The following is a 16,389-nucleotide window of genomic DNA, read 5'->3' on the forward strand; positions in this document are numbered from 1 at the left end:
AGAATCCTCACATAGACTCAAGTGACCCTATGAGACCTTGTTGCAAGTTATTTCCGACTGGTAAATAAAGATGCCCACAGCCAGTGGCTGAGCACAAGAGACAAGAGGGTGTTTAGTTAGCGTTCCTGACTTGGATGACTGAGGAGAACTGTGAGGGGGAGAAGAAGGTGAAGGAAAAGAGAGCGCAGCCATGGGTTAGGTGAGTCATAGCAACATGGCCTTGAAGGCTAGACAATTGGAGTTGAGAGCAGCCACAACAGAACATTGCAAATAATAACATGGGGCTATTGATAGACAAGTAAATTCTAACAGCATAAAGGGAAGGTATCTGTTCAGTTCTTGTGCTGTTTAAGGCTTATTATAAAGAATAAAATTGTGCATCTTTTACCTGGGAGCTAAATAATCATAGATGGAGTAGAAACTCCAAAAGTGGGATTAAAATATTCAACAACACAGAGATATCTGCAGTTCATAGTTGTAAGGTTGGAGTGTAATCACCAGGTCTCTGTGCTATAGACAAAGCAACAATAGAAGGATAAAAATCACAATTCACTCATAACCCCCTCCCCCCAAAAAGATATCAGTTTTTTGATAGAGCTTAAGTGTAGTGGTTTACAGGAAATTGGAGCTGGAGAGCTAAACCTGCACAAGAATGACGGTGTGCACCGTCCTTGAACGAAGGGTAAGAAAGAGCCAGAGAGATGCTCTATAGTCAACAGCTGTCTGATCTCCTGTGCTTGTCAAACATGGAAGAAGACTTCCCTTATGCTCTATGCTTGGGATTCACTGCTTTCAAAGATGGGCAAAATTTGGCTAAAAGTATGTGCCAAGGAAAGAATCGTCAAGAAGAGCTGAGGGCATAGCTCAATTGGTAGAGTGCATGCATGAATCCATGGGGTAGATTTACAGTACCACATAAACCTCAGCATGGTGATATTCCTATTATCCCAGAGTGTGGGGCAGGAAGACAGTCATTTTTGTTATATATGGAGTTTGAGTTCAGCCTACAATAGTGGTCCTTTCTCAAGAATAAAATAAAGTCAGAGATGTATTGAAGACATTGGCAGGGGAGGAGCCTGGAGTTTGGAATGGCTTAGGGATAGGTGCCAGGAAGGGGAAAGGACTAAGTTTGGTGCCTTGCAAGGATTCACCTTTGTAAACAGATTAGTGAAGGAAAAAGTCTATCCTAAAATGAGAGAAGCTGAAGAGAAGGATGTAGTGGATGAAGGGTGACCTCAGAGGGACTGTGTCAACTTCTTCATGCAAAAGGTCTAAGAGGAGTCTCCATGACTACTGCCTGAAGTGAGGTACTGAGAGCTGAAGTACCTCAGGGAGCCAGCCTCAGAGGAGCAGAGTCTCTGAGGAGAGTGCGAACATTGGACTGTTTCCCTGCAGGGGCTATTCTGTGGCCTAGTGGACCAAACGGGATTTCTCTGATTAGAGTCACAGTGAAAATGCCACAAGGATGGGGGCCTTGAGATGCTGGTTTAAAGGATGGGAGGTGTATGGGAGTCAGCCTGAAGCACAGGGACACTGTCTTCATAGTCTCCCTGTGGTATCAGAGGTCAGGATGGCCAGCCCCTCACCTGTACTTGCTGGATCAATATATGGATGTATAATGGGGACTTTTGTTTCTATAGACATGAGCACACCAGTGGATACTACAGAGTGTCATCCTATTTCTTTGGAAAACTGCTGGCTGAGCTAATACCCAGGAGGCTGTTGCCAAGTATGATATTTACTCTTATAACATACATCATAGCAGGTGAGCAACAAGACCAGAGAATGCGTCTTTAGGCTTTGACGAGCATGTTTTGGTTTATACAACTGTGACAAGCCTTAAAATAGAAAAGTGTGTCTCCACTGTGTGCTATCTAAAAGAGGTTTTGGGTGTGAATACAGTTTCCAAGACTCCTTAACAAATGAACTCCAAACACTGTTTATGAAATTGTGTTCTTACGGAGAGATTTTGTAAATCATAAAGAATGTAGAAATGACATACACATTTGAAGCATTGCCCATAGAGCAAAATTATTTAGATATCTATCACTATCTACTGTAAAGTACTTGCTTTGTTTGACTTTTTGCCTGTTTGTGTGTGTGTGTGTGTGTGTGTGTGTGTGTGTGTGTGTGTGTGTGTATGTGCCCACTAGTTGAAGGCAGTGCATGGAATACCACAAGCTGTCCGATGCCCTGGACCTGGAAATACAGGAGAACGTTTACCGTCATGGGGGTGTGGGGAGCGGAGCTGAATCCAAGGCTTCTGCGAGAATGCCCAGAAACACTAAGACGTCTCTAACCCAGATGCTTACTTTTCTATGCTCTGTATTCATCTCTAAATATAAATAAGAATCAGAAAAGCAAACAATATCTCACAATAATGTATGTTTGTATAAAAAGTTTAAATTATATTGTGTCGCTCTCCCACTTTGTAAAGAAAGAACATTGAATTTGAGGTTCATTGAATGTACATAATATAAATAGATTTTTAGAATTTGTGCACATATTCATTTGTGCATTATGGCTAGGCTTCATCCTATACACGTTAGAATTTTTTTCACACACACACACACAAACACAAACTCACAGATAAACACACATGCACTCACATACACACAGTGACACACACATACATATACACTCGCATCCACATCCACTCACACAGGTAAATATACACATGCACACAGTGACACACATATACATATGCACTCACATACACACACACTGACCTTCATACACAGACACAAACACAGACACATATCTTTTAAAAACAGGTTCTGACAAAGCGTAGGCTTAGTTTTATGAGTAAGAGATTTATCATCTAGAATCAGTCATTTTGGTCATGGGATGGGTTATGGGAAAATGTTCTTGACCTGCAAGTCTGATAAGCTTAATTTGATCCTCAGAGTCCAAAGTGGAAGAGAGAATCACTCTAAAGAGTCATCCTTCACCATGACACATGCATACAATCACACATGCACACCATGATACATGCATACTGTCACATATGCACATTGTGATACATGCATACCATCGTACATGCACACCATGATACATGCACACATTGAAACAAGCAAACCATGACACATGAACACCCATACTCATGTTTAAACATACAATAATAATATTAACAATAACCTTCAGCGATCCCAGACCACAACTTGTTTTCTTGTGACTATTATAAAAACATGTGACTATGTACTATTCATCCATCAGCTGCATCAAGCTTATGAATCAGCTTAGGAAACTTATTGCCCTCCTCTATAGTTGTTGCATGATTTACTAGAGAAAATAAAGTTGGAGGTACCCTCCAACTATCCAGGTATCAACATAACTTCGGGCCTGTTTAATCTATGCCTTCGTAAGGTTTCTATTTCTGGGCTGATCACAATGACCAGGATCAATTGGGGAGGAAAGGATTTATCTTATCTCATAGCTCAATGCATGACAAAAAGAGAAGTCAGGGCAGGAGCTCGAGCCAGGAACCTGGAGGCAGGAGCTGAAGCAGGGGCCATAGGGGAGTGCTGCTTCCTGTCTTGCTCCTAAAGGCTTGCTCAGCGTGCATTCTTAGGGAACCCATGACCACCTGCCCAGAGGTGTCATCATCCATGGTTGTCTGAAACCTCCCACATTAGTGATTCATCAAGTAAATGCTCCCACAGGCCAACCTAATCTAGGAATTTTATTAATGAGTTTCCGTCTTCCCATATGGCCCAAGCTTGCCTTAAATTAATAAAAATTAACCAGAACAATCCTGATCCTACCCTCTTTATTAATGCAATCGTAATGACACAGGAATGTGGACAGGAGCGTTTTCTATTGGTGAGTCTTCTGCGAGAGAAAGCAATAGGATTTTGGCTAGCAGTGCTGACTGTAGCCGTCCAGGTCAGGATCTCATAAATTGTTCTTAATGATGTACAAATATGGACAACTATCACATGAAAAGATACTTTTTTGGCAAGTATAAAACTAACGCCAAATGATGGCACTGGAGAGAAGGTTCATTGATTAAGAGCAGTTGTATCTCTTCCAGGATCCCCAGATTCGGTTCCCAGCCCACAACTACAGCGGTAGAAGCTCTGATCCTCTCTTCCGACTTCCACAAGTGACTGCATACACACGGTATACATTCATACAGGCACACACAGACACACATACACATACATAGAATAATCTTTATAAAAAAAAATTCTATAACAAATTTATGTAGGGACATGGAAGGAAGCAGTGAACTTGGAGACCCAGAGTCGCCACGTGGCTGCAAAACTGTGATTAGTTTCTCTGTGGATTCAAATGTACAGTTTGGTGCAAAATGTACAACTGTCTGGACTTCTGCAGCTAAACGGACCCGCTTTTTTCTTTCTAAGGAATGAAAACAGGTGTCAAGGGTTTCTTCGTTACAATATTTACTGTCATGATGTTAGCTGCTTCTGCCAGTTCCCTGTCCCTATCGTTAGGAGCTGGAGAGAACACAGCTGCTCTACCAACGACTCTCATAACCATCTACTTTATGTTCATGCTGGTGAGTGTCAACTGTGCTTTTCTGAGAGAAACATTTTCCATGTGTTTCTTCTTGGACATGGAACCTCCTTGATAAATCAATACTTAGGAATTGAAGTCATGATAAAGCTTACTGTGGTCTATAGTAGAGAAGGTGTAGGCTTCCTCTTGGGCTTTGTGACTTGCTCTAATGTCAGTTCTATTATGTAGTTAACATGCCCTTTCTAAAATATAAAAAATGAAAACAAAAAATATTTATTATATATAAGTACACCATAGCTGTCTTTAGACACATCAGAAGAGGGCATCAGATCACATTACAGATGGCTGTGAGCCACCATGTGGCTGCTGGGAATTGAACTCAGGACCTCTGGAAGAGCAGTTGGTGCTCTTAACCACTGATCCATTTCTCCAGCCTACAAATAACTTTTTATTGGTTCATTATAAATTTCACATCGTGCACCCCAACCCCCAACTTATCTCCCCCTCCCCCTTTGTAAACTGGCCTCCCAACAGAGAAAAAAAACTTTCATTGTGGAAGGTGCAGTGTGTTGTAGTGTGTCCCATAGCATACCCTTTTGTCGACATTTCTTTTGCTTGCAAAGGATCATTGCAGTGATTGCTACAAGGTCTGGTGCAAGGCGTCTGGCGTCTACTACACTGTCAATACTAGAACCTTACTGGGATGCCTCTTTTGTATCTTGCTCTTGGCCTGTGTCGTGGAGACTGGAGTTTTGGATCCACTCCAGTAGTTCATTGATGGGGCAGATGTTGATGTGGACCGAGTCTAAGCCCTGGATCTGGGCCTGAGAGGTATCAGAGCTGGGGTTAGCACACCATCTCTCATGCCCTTAGGACCACCAGAATCAGCTCTAACCTGCTGCCCAGGTAAGGTACAGGGTCCCCTCTCCTGTGTGTTGCATCTGGTGAGGGACAGGGAGAGTTCTCCCACTCTCATGACCTGGGCCACCTCTCCTACCTGTCACAGATAGTGAGGGACCAGGAAGGGAAGGAGGGCACGTTGCTCTCATCTGTGCAACCACATAGTACGCAACTGCTCTTCCATGCTCACACCATGGGAGCAGGCTATCCCCTGGCCCTGCCAAGAGGGTCAGCTCTATTGTGCTGCCCAGGCAAACTGCAGGGCCTTCTCTGACTGCTGCAGCAGGTGAAGGAGGATGGGGTCAGCCCTCTGCTTCAATGACTCCAGGGCCAGGTTTCCCACCTGCTTCAGGTGGTGAGGGGTGATTAGGGAGGAGGGTGTCTATCCCTCATCTATGACACATGATAGGAGATGAATAGCACAGCTCTCCCACAATCATACCCATGGGGACAGCTCACCCCTAACTCTTGCAACATGCATCTTCTGAATACTGTAGCTGGATATGGGTGAGGTCACCTCTCCTGTGCTCCTACCTTCAGGATCAGCTCTCTCAAGATGATGAGATGATGGGTGAGGGGTGGGACCAGTCCTATAGAGCCTCCAAGTCCCTAGGTGACTGTCCAGACCAGGAATGTCCACCTGGCTTTGTTGGTAATAGACCCCCTCCTACAGCAGGAACATGGGTCCAGATGTGGCCCTTGGTGGCAGCAGAAGCCAGGGCCCCTCCATGGTCCCAGGATGCATCAGTGGCTGCTCACATCAGGGTGTTTCTCACCACCCTCAAATATCCAATTCTGCCTCTCTTTATTGTTCCCGCATCCTTTCTTTCTTCTCTTCCATTTCTCCACCACTTACTTGCGAGGAGCAAGTAAGCACCCAGGGACCCTGATTGTCTGGGGTGATCGCAGGACTGGTCCTAGGGGTGCTTTGCCCCCATTCATGCACTATGGCAACAGGCAGAAGTCATCTCAGGCATGGTTTGCTCCCTCCCCTGACCAGTGCAGCACTGGGCTGGTGGTTGTCTCAGGCAGGCTTTTCATCGGGTCCCCATGGCAATAAACTGGTTTTCCTCTCTGGCTTGCTCCTGCTCCAGCCAGCTGAAACAGGTTCATTCCAGGACCAGCTGTATCAGACTCACTGCTGCCCGTGGCCCACAGTCCCAGGCTGTGCTCTCATTGTCTCCAGCTACCTCCTAACCTGGGAGCCTGTCCAGCCTCGCACAGCACCATGGCTTGCTCCAAGCTCGATCATCTCAAGCTTGCGTTTTTCAGGGAGTATTAGGCTACCAATCACTCAGATGTTCACAAGTCAGGACACTGAGAATAGGAATCGCTTTTTCTCTCTCTGACACCTGCTGACATGTGTGACACAGCAGTCACAGTTGTAACACGTTCAGGGGCAGGAACATGCTGTTTCTGGTGAACTCTTAAGAGACATTTCTTGGGATTGTATTACAAAAGCATATTAATCTGAAATTTCAAAGAAATACTGTGGCTGGCTGATTTTCTTCCAAAAAGAACATGTGGGGGGCAACTCAAACTCTTGGGAGCTTCCTGCATTAGAGTTCATTTTATGTCTTTTCCTTAGAAAATTACATCTGAGTGTTTTTAGGAAATTCTAAAACTAACTTTATCTGGTCACTATTTGGAAGTCTTTCTTGTGCTCTGGAGATCATTACATACAAATAAGGACATAGCTACATGAGACAATTATTCCAGGAACTTACGTGGAGTCTTGGAGTGTCTGTCCCTAAGAAAACTCAAATAGCGTATTTGCTGTGCAGGCTAAATAGAGATAATTGACAAAATTTGAATAGCCAGGAGATTAAAATTCTCTCTCTCTCTCTCTCTCTCTCTCTATATATATATATATATATATATATATATATATATATATATATATATCTGAAAATGTAGTTTAAAGATGGGGGAAATACAGGGTACAATACTAGTGAAAGGGAACTCAGTAAGTGTGATAAATTGATTAAAATCAACTTTTCCTATTTCTCAGAGTACATGCAGCAGAAGAAGTTAGCTATTGGTATTTGCTATTCATAAAAAGGTTGGTTCGGATATTTTCCAGTTGTCTAGAATGCTTTCAAACAGCAAACATTACCACCCTGAACTCAGGCTGTCATATAATAAATGTGTTTGCTTTGGAGGAGACATTCTTTAGATTCTTTACATTGGAGTTACAAGGCTAATAATAATAATAGGAACAATCTGTTCTGTCTGAATTTCCTAATGGAAACTGAACTTGTAACCCTGGACATGTAATGAAACATCAAACACATCATCTGTACCACTTGGATGATCCTTAATCTGTCTTTAGTCTGTGAAATTAAGAAGCAATTGATTGCTAGTCAGTCAGAGCAGCAGAAATGCTACTCAGAGTCCCAGAAGGGGCCTGATTGATAGCACCTGACCACAGCCCAACTCATCTCCCTACTCTCAACAACACCTCATCTCCTCTAGGGGGTGCCCTGTTAGCAAGACCCTCCAACTCTTCCCTTCTCTCAGTGCTGGGGAAGGTCCTGCTAGGAAGGTCCCTGGCTATCAGTTTGTGGGGGGGAGGGGTTTGTTTGTTTGTTTGTTTGTTTTGTTTCTTTTACTGCTTCTATTTCTATTTTCGTGTCTTGAATCATTTTATAGATTTCCTTCACCTACTTGATTGTATTTTTCTGTATTTCTTGAAGAGACTATTTTCCTCTTTAAAGGGCTCTTATCATCATAAGTTTGGATTTTAGATCGTTCTTCTTGTGCCTCAGCTGTGTTAGGATAACCAGGGCTAGTTGCAGTGGATAGCTGGGCTCTGGTGGTGCCATATTGCCCTGTTTGTTGATTGTGTTTTTATGCTGGCCTTTAGAAATCTGGGTTTTGCATTTATAGGTTCAGATGCCGAGTCATGAGTTTATCTTTCTTGGATGGGTGGTTTGTGGATGGTTCCCACCCCACTCCCTTGGTTTCTGTTTCCTCTCTGTGTCCTGGTCTGAGTGGCTTGGGGTTCTGGTAACTAACTAGTCTTCAGGTCCAGTAGGGTGTCTCTCTTGGGGGTTTTGTGGCCTGAATAGCCTTCACGGCCATCAATGTTTTGGGTGTTAATCTTGTCTTTGTGTTTCCTAGGACCAGTCATGGCCTGTGGTCCCTAGTACCTCTGGGGATACAGAAAAGCAGGCAATGTTGTGGGTCAGAAAATGGAGTCCAGGGGATAGCAGGAAGTTTAAGGCTGATGTGTGTGTTTTAGGTGAATATGGTGGGCAAAGGCTCCAAGCAGGGTCTTACTTGGTTGCTCCTGGTGTCACAGGCTTCTGGGAAAGCCTGCAGAATTGTGGGATGTGAAATGAAACACAGGGCATTGGGTGCAGATTTCCCTGTTGAATTCAGGTGAATTGGTAGCTTTTCTAAAATGGGAGATAATCTACACATTACATAGATGATCAGTTTTAGGCTTGAAGTTATCTTAAGGTTGTATTTTAATTGAATCTCATATTACTCCTAAAGTCACGAATAGAGATCCTTGGAAGTAGAAGTGGGTAAATCATGTAAAAAATTTATCCTAGTTAAGTTTTCTATTGCCTTGATGAAACACCATAACCAAAATCAAGTTGGGGAGAAAAAGGATTACTTGGCTTATACTTCCACATAACTGCTCACTACTGGAGGAGACAGGATGGGAACTGAAACAGGTAGGATCCTGGAAGCAGGGGCTGATGTAGAGGTCATGGAGAAGTGAACTGGCTGGCACTAATGGGTCTCTCAGCCTGATTTCTTATAGAACCTAGGACCACAAGACCAGGGGTGGTCTCACACACAATGGGCTGGGCCCTCTCACATCAATCACTAATGAAGTAAATGACCCTCTGACTTGCCTACAGCTGACTTGCCTATAGAGGCGTTTTTTTAAATGACTTTCCCTCCCTTTCAGTGAATTTTGCTTGTGTCAAGTTGACATGACACAAGGCAGGCACAGTGTTTTCCCAGTATGTATTCCTAGATGGCTAAAGTTTTATTACAATATTCATTGTAGTTGGCCCGTCATATTGTCAAAGATTCAACCAATCAAATATTGAAAGTATATGAAACAAATAAAACTGTGCCGAATATCTCCATCCTCTGAGTTATTCAGTAAAAACTATACAGGTAATATATTGGGTATTATAAGGAATCTAAAGATGGTTTTAAATGTGTAGGATGGGTTCGCTTAAAGTTTAAAGGATGTGTATAATTTACATGACGCTATACATATAATGTAAGTATCTGTAGGGTTTGGCTTCTACATAGTGTGTTGACAGGTCCTTCATTTGAAAACCACAAAGAGCCTTGACTTTCTAAAGAATAAAACTTCTGTTTAGAGTTAACTGAAATACTTTTTTTTTTTAATAAGCTGGTCTGAACAGAAATGGTCAGAAGGATGTATGGGTCTTGAAGAAAGAGGAGCTTCTCTGGAATTCTTAATCACCGGACTGGTTCTAACTTGTGGTTCTGCTCTTTGTAGTTTTTTTCAGGTTTATCACTATTTTCCATAAGCTTCCTGCCTCAGCTCTCATGGATTCAGTACCTTAGCATCCCTCATTATGGATTTAGGGTAAGCTGTCCTCTCTGTCACCCTACTTGGGGTCTCCGTTTGTAGGAACTGAAATGAGTCCCACCCACGTCCTTTCATCAGCAATAATCTCTAACCAGCTCCTGCCCAGGAATGTCCTTCCAGGAGCAAAAGAGGAACAATTTCCTGTTATTTAACCTAAGGCCAGTACGCTGCCTGTGCCTTTCCCCTGTCATGTGTTATTTGAGAGGACTGAAGAGGGAGAGAAAGCTCAGAGCAAAGAAGAAAGGTAGACAGTATGATTAAGAACGTACTACTGTTTTTCTACCCACTAAGAAAATGGTGACAGATTCAGAGACTAAGATGTACAGTTCAGATCAGGAAATTAAAAGAAACAGAAACCATGTAATACCCACAGCCATCTGACTTCCCAAGCGGTCTCTGCAGAGGAGTGTGTCTTATTATACTTTTCCTCCAATAATTACACCTAGTTTTGATGAAAACAAGCAAGAAAATATTGTTACTATAAATCAATAACATTCATTAAGGTAGTCCTATTGTTTTAATTATAGGGTTGACAGGGTTATAGGATTGGGAAGGAGGCTACCTGGGGTGATGAAGTTGGAGAACCCACCCATTAGTTGAATGGAAGCATCATCATTTCAATGCTAAACCACCTGATTGAAAGGGTGATGGTGGGAGACACTGCTTAGCTGGGCAGACTGTGAACTTGGTGGGGGTTTCAGTTTAAAAATTTTTTCTGAATATCAGTAAGTATTGACCTTAAAGATACAGTTGTGCTTGTTCTTTGGAAACTTATGGAAATATAAGTCTGTTTTCCTTTCCCTGCTCCTGCTTGTGTTACAGGCTTTGCTGCACAATGAATTCCTCGGACAAAACTTCTGTCCAGAACACAACACAGAAGAAGTCAGTAGATGTCAGAACTATGTAATGTAAGCTTGAGTTCAGTGTCATAATGGGACATAGAGTGCTAGTAGACTTCGACGGGACCTGCCTTTCCAGGGTTAACACTCTGTCCTTTGCCTGTTCTCTGGCCTGACTCCCTGTACACCAGAGGACATGGAACTTGACCCTACTTCTCCATGGTATAGATAATATGCAGAAAGGGTTCTTAGGGCCTCTTAGAAAAGAGTTTTGGTGCTTTGATTGTGGATTTGAGTTGCTTGTTTCGGAACATTCAAGTTTGACATGGGCTGCTCTGATAGGTAGGAAAGCCACATAGTTTCCAAATGTATAGGGTATGGTACCTAGGAGCTGACCCTGATGATAAACATAAGGACAGCAAGGGTGAAATGCAGTGAGCTTTGCCTGCCTGAGGATCTTCCCTCTGCCTTACATTTTAGACTTCAAGATATATTCTGGAAGACTTCAAGAAATCAAAGGCTGGTGATTGTTTTGTGTGTGTGTGTGTGTGTGTGTGTGTGTGTGTGTGTGTGTGTGTGTGCGTGTGCGTGTGCGTGTGTCTGTGTCTGTGTCTGTGTCTGTGTCTGTGTGTGTCTGTGTATGTTTCTCTGTGTGTAAAATGTCCTATCAGAGAATATGTTCTTCAATGAAAGGAAGACACATTTTAGGTCGTTGAAAAAAATCTCTTTTGTCTAATGTTACTAAAACAGAAACAGATTTTACTACAGTTAAACTGATCTGTTTTAAACTTACAATACCTTCACTTTGTATGATTGTTCTCATGATTCTATTTTGATATATAAAACAGAGAAATATTGTGATACGTTAAATCTCTCATGAATATTCAAAATAATAATGAAGAAAACCAGAGAAAATTTTGCATTTTGATTTACTGAAAAGAAAACCTGTTTGGAGAGAGACCTTATTCCTCACATATTCTCTCCCCTGGTGTGGCCTGGGCTCTTCTAAATACAACTTCCTTCCCAGTTCCTGGTCAGGAGGACATGGATGGGAAAGTGAAAGCAGATGAGGCCATCCCCATTCTTCCTCCTCATAGGTTCATCTCTCAAGAGGAAGAAATCTGCTCTTTCAGAAGATTTGTGGTCTTCTAAATCCTAAGAGATACAAGGGAACAGAGTCACAGGGATGGAGAGACACAGGCAGCAATTGTAGCTCTATGCAGAATTCTTCACAGCAGCTCCTATGCTAACCTGTGTCAGGCCCACTGCACACTGCTGTGCTCCCACTGCTACCACAGGCTCAGTCTGTCACCTGTGCTGCTAGGGATGTCCTATAGCTAAGCTCTGTGGTTGTTACTTCAGTCTTAGTACAGGAGCAGACAGAAATTCACTGACTCCTGCCTGCAACTTCTGTTCTCCTCTGGTCCCAGGTCTAGAATTCCATGCTTCTGTTCTTGTGCATGACTGTCTACTGGGTCAGCAAAGTCCTTGGAATGTCCGTGTCATTAGAAAGCTGGGTTTTCTACTTCAGGAGGATTAATACTTGATCCAGGCATTTGCCCGTTGTAGAGAGCAGTATTGTAGATTTACAAATGAATGAACTCTACAGAGTTGGATCACAGTGTGACTGAAAAGCCCCTAAACTTATTAGGCCTACTTCCTCTATGCTTTCAAGTATTTGTGGCAGCTACACCACTATGAATGTTAGCTACAGTACCTGATTCAAGTACTTTCGATTGATTGGTGAACCATATAAAAAGGTGCAAGCATATCATGCCTACCATCCACTAAATATAAAGGACCATTATTAATGGTGTGTTAAAAACTATGAATTTTACAGGGAAGGAACAGTGAATAACTGTTAATAAACAAGGAATAACAGAATAAACTTTGACATTACTTTCATGTGTGTTGAATTACAGATGCACTGGTGAAGAATTCTTGCAAAACCTGGACATTGATTCCTCATCCTGGGGCTTCTGGGAGAATCACCTGGCTTTAACCTGTATAATGATTATCCTCTTAATGATTTCTTATGTACGATTGCTACCTCTTAAGAAAAGGATACATTGTTAAGCTACCCTTTTTAAATTTTCTATATTTAAATTTCCATTTGTTTTCAAGTGTCCTGACATTGGAAGGAAACTTTTCTTTGTGCTGTAAATCCAACAAACAAACCTGCAGCTGACAGGGTTTTAGGCCCTATTGCGGGGACTTTTTACAGTTGTTTAAAGAGATGTAATTTCAAACTACCTTCTGAATGTTTGTAATTGTATTCATGGACAAATGCTACATCCAGCATGACCCACAGAGGAACTCTCTGCTGTGAACTGTGGTGAATGCAGAGACTCATGGCTGCTTACAGTACAGGGCTAAAGGACACTCGAGTGCTTATCTCCAACAGGACACCTATAGCATGCCCTCTCCATCTCAGACCATTGTGGACTAAGAGTACAAAGAGCACAGGAGCCAAAAGATGAGAAGAGGGAATGGAAATGCAATATCGTGGCCAAGCTTCTTAATAGCTCTTATACTTCAGTAAGAACTAGGGTCCTGGACTGGAGAGATGGCTCAGCAGTTAAGAGCACTGACTGCTCTTCCAGAGGTCCTGAGTTCAATTCTCAGCAACCACATGGTGGCTCACAACCATCTGTAATGAGATCTGATGCCCTCTTCCGGTGCTATTTGGAAATAGCAACAGTGTACTCATACATTAAATAAATTCAAAAAAACAAAAAACTAGGGTCCTTGATTTCCTTATCTAGATTCTTGATTGACTTGTCCAGTGAATTTTCTAAGTTTCCCAGTTTGCGCATTTGTTGATCACATAACATTCCTAACATAAGTGCCCACTGACAATGGTGGGCTTACACCCTCTTCGTTTATATTTTTCCTCTTATCCAAATATTATACGAGGTTAGTTGGAGCTTGGAAGGTTCCAACTCCTAAATTTATATTTCCTTTGCTGCCTATGCTGTGAGAGCACACAACCTGTACACAGCCCAGCCCCTTTTGATTACTGGCTATAATCAAAAATAAAAGCCAAATTGCCCAGGAGCGTGTTAGCACTAAGCTCTGTGCAGCTGCGCTGGCATCTATAGTCTCTTAGCGACTGCAAGATATCTGCCCAAATCCTTTTAGAGTCTCTGTTGAGAAGTTGGGTGTAATTCGGATAGGTCTGCCTTTATATGTTACTCAGCCTTTCCCCCTTGCAGCTTTTAATACTTTTAATTTAATATTTTCCCTTTGTTAGCCATAGTTAAGTGTTTCAATTATCATTTGGTGGGAGAATTTTCTTTTCTGGCTGAATTTATTTCACGTTCTGACTTTTTATATTTATAGGCATTTCTTTGTGTAAGTTACAGAAATTTTCTTCTATGATATTGTTGAAAGTATTTTTAGACCTTTGAGCTGGAAATCTTCCTCTTCTATTCATATTGCTCTTAGATTTCACGTTTTCACAGTACACCAGATTTCCTGGATGTTTTGTGTCAAGAACGTTTTGCATTTAACATTTGCTTTGACAGATGCACAGATATAGAATTGTAAATTTTTTCAATAAAAATTGCAAAAATAAAGAGCGTATAGAGTAATAAAGAATTTTCTATTTGTTTTCTATTATACCCTAAATCAGCACTGAATATATTTTTAAGAAATCACAAAATAATAACAACCTAAATTATAAGTAAAAGAGTCAGAGCCACGAACTACTTCAGAGACACTTCCTCATCCTTTCTCTTTCTGTAATTTACTTTCATAACTTTGTCATTCAATCTTATTCCATAAAAGGAAAGTACTCATTAGTAATATGAGTGTTTTTAAACATCTTAAACACTGATGTGCAATGTAACAAAACATCCACTTTGGCTCTTGGTACAGACTCAGTGTCCTCCCAGTTCTCCCTGTTGGCCCCTTTCAGTAGTTGCTTCTAGCCCATTCCCAGTCCTTTGTGACTTTGCTGACCACTGAATCTCTCTCTAGCAGGGACCACAGCTGCCACAGTAGCCTAGCACTCAGCTAGGAGACCTTCATCCTCCTTTCTCCCCTCCACTCTGGTCTCTCTAGGCTTACCCTTAGTTCTGCTGCTGCCTGCTTGTATGAGCCGCCCCACCCCGAGCCTATCATACACCCACTAGGGACTCAGGCTTTTGACAGTGATACAGAGATCTTCTAACTCACTCCCACGACCTACGATAGTTTCTTCTAGCCAAGATCGAGTCCTCTTTGAGTATCTGTAGAGCTAAGGAGAACAGCTCTCTACCAGGGTCCTCACAGCCCTCACACTAGGTTGAAACTTAAAGATCAAACAGATGCCACACTTGGCCGAAAGGAGAGTAGGCAGTACCAACAACATAAACAATCAATCAAGCAACAACAACAACAACAAAACCACAAAAAAGAATCCCCACATAACAGAGTGAAGACCAGAACTATACATTAAGATATGCATTAAATATCATAATGTTAGATTCTTAGACCCTAATACAGAAAATATGAACAGTAGAGACAATAGGCCTCTTCCAGAACTCAGCAACATATCAAAAACATGAAAAATTATCTATTGGAAGATTCGATCTTAATAGTCTTGGGTATAGATCCAAATAGTCGACATATAGAGACAATTACACTTGCATATTCATGTTCCCTACTGCTCTTTATAGACAGAAATTGGAAACAGCCTCAGTGTCCATCAACTGATAGAGAGATACTGAAATTGTGGTACATTGATACAATGGAACATTATTTAACTATCAAGACAAAATGAATCATGAAATATTCAGATAAATCAATGCTCTAGAAGCAATCACGGTGAATGAGTCAACCTAGACACCCAAAGACAAAGACTGCCTATTTTCTCTTATATGTGGATGTTAGTTTTAACAATTTGGTCGTATGTGCTTCGGTTGAATAGCAACAGAGGTTAGGCAACTAGTAAAGGAGCAGGTAGAATGATAGGATCTTCAAGGAAGGAAAAGAAAGAGCATACTCTTACAAAGGGATAAATGGGAGCTGGAGAGATGGTTCAATGGAGCTGGAGAGATGGCTCAGCGGTTAAGAGCACTGACTGCTCTTCCAGAGGTCCTGAGTTCAAATCCCAGCAGTCACATGGTGGCTCACAACCATCTGTAATGAGATCAGATGCCTTCTTCTGGTGTGTCTGAAGACAACTACTTGTATACTTATATATAATGAATAAATAAAATCTTTAAAAGAGAGATAAATAGAAATCTAAGATAGAATTAAGTGAGAAGTCAAGGTAGAGGATGTATGGTCAGTAGGAAATTCTTGTCCCAGAAAGTGGCACTCTTAGGGAGTATGGCATTGTTGGAGGATGTGTGGCCATGTTAAAGAAAGTGTGTTATCCTGGGATGAACTTTAAGACCCTTGTCCTAGCTGGCTGGAAGCCATTCTTCTTCTATTTGCCTTTGGAACAAGATAGCAAACTCTCAGCTCATCCTGCACCATGTTGCCATGCTCCTGCACTGATGACAGTGGACTCAACCTGAGTATTTTGTGAATAACAAAGTGCGTTAGTTCAGGTTTTTATATTGATAAAATATCATGACCAAAAATATGTTG

At 41.9% G+C, this 16,389-nt stretch overlaps 1 protein-coding gene, 1 non-coding gene and 1 pseudogene across 6 annotated transcripts in view; 1 reads left to right on the forward strand and 2 right to left on the reverse strand.

Moving 5' to 3' along the window:
* The window catches only part of LOC116912749, a 34,982-nt pseudogene extending 20,576 nt beyond the window's left edge, over nucleotides 1–14,406 (forward strand). The window contains exons 12-16 of the transcript XR_004389476.1: nucleotides 1,641–1,765; nucleotides 4,368–4,522; nucleotides 9,878–9,967; nucleotides 10,793–10,878; nucleotides 12,732–14,406. The product of XR_004389476.1 is annotated as an ATP-binding cassette sub-family G member 3-like (transcript). The remainder of the gene's footprint in view (nucleotides 1–1,640; nucleotides 1,766–4,367; nucleotides 4,523–9,877; nucleotides 9,968–10,792; nucleotides 10,879–12,731) is intronic.
* The window catches only part of LOC116912744 (zinc finger protein 431-like), a 70,200-nt gene that overhangs the window by 8,339 nt on the left and 45,472 nt on the right, over nucleotides 1–16,389 (reverse strand). The window contains exon 4 of one of the 4 annotated variants that reach the window (XM_032916893.1): nucleotides 11,718–11,964. The exons of 2 other annotated variants lie outside the window; for them this stretch is intronic. In XM_032916893.1, the coding sequence (XP_032772784.1) occupies nucleotides 11,958–11,964 (7 nt within the window). In that variant the 3' untranslated portion in view covers nucleotides 11,718–11,957. Of the gene's footprint in view, nucleotides 1–11,717; nucleotides 11,965–16,389 lie in introns of those variants that run through there. One more of the 4 variants, XM_032916890.1, reaches the window with a different exon arrangement.
* Nucleotides 6,657–6,786, reverse strand: LOC116912989. The gene has a single exon (XR_004389552.1). It is a non-coding gene; the product is annotated as a small nucleolar RNA SNORA17 (small nucleolar RNA).

Source organism: Rattus rattus, chromosome 11 (assembly GCF_011064425.1).
Source record: "Rattus rattus isolate New Zealand chromosome 11, Rrattus_CSIRO_v1, whole genome shotgun sequence".
Taxonomy (NCBI): Eukaryota; Metazoa; Chordata; class Mammalia; order Rodentia; family Muridae; genus Rattus; species Rattus rattus.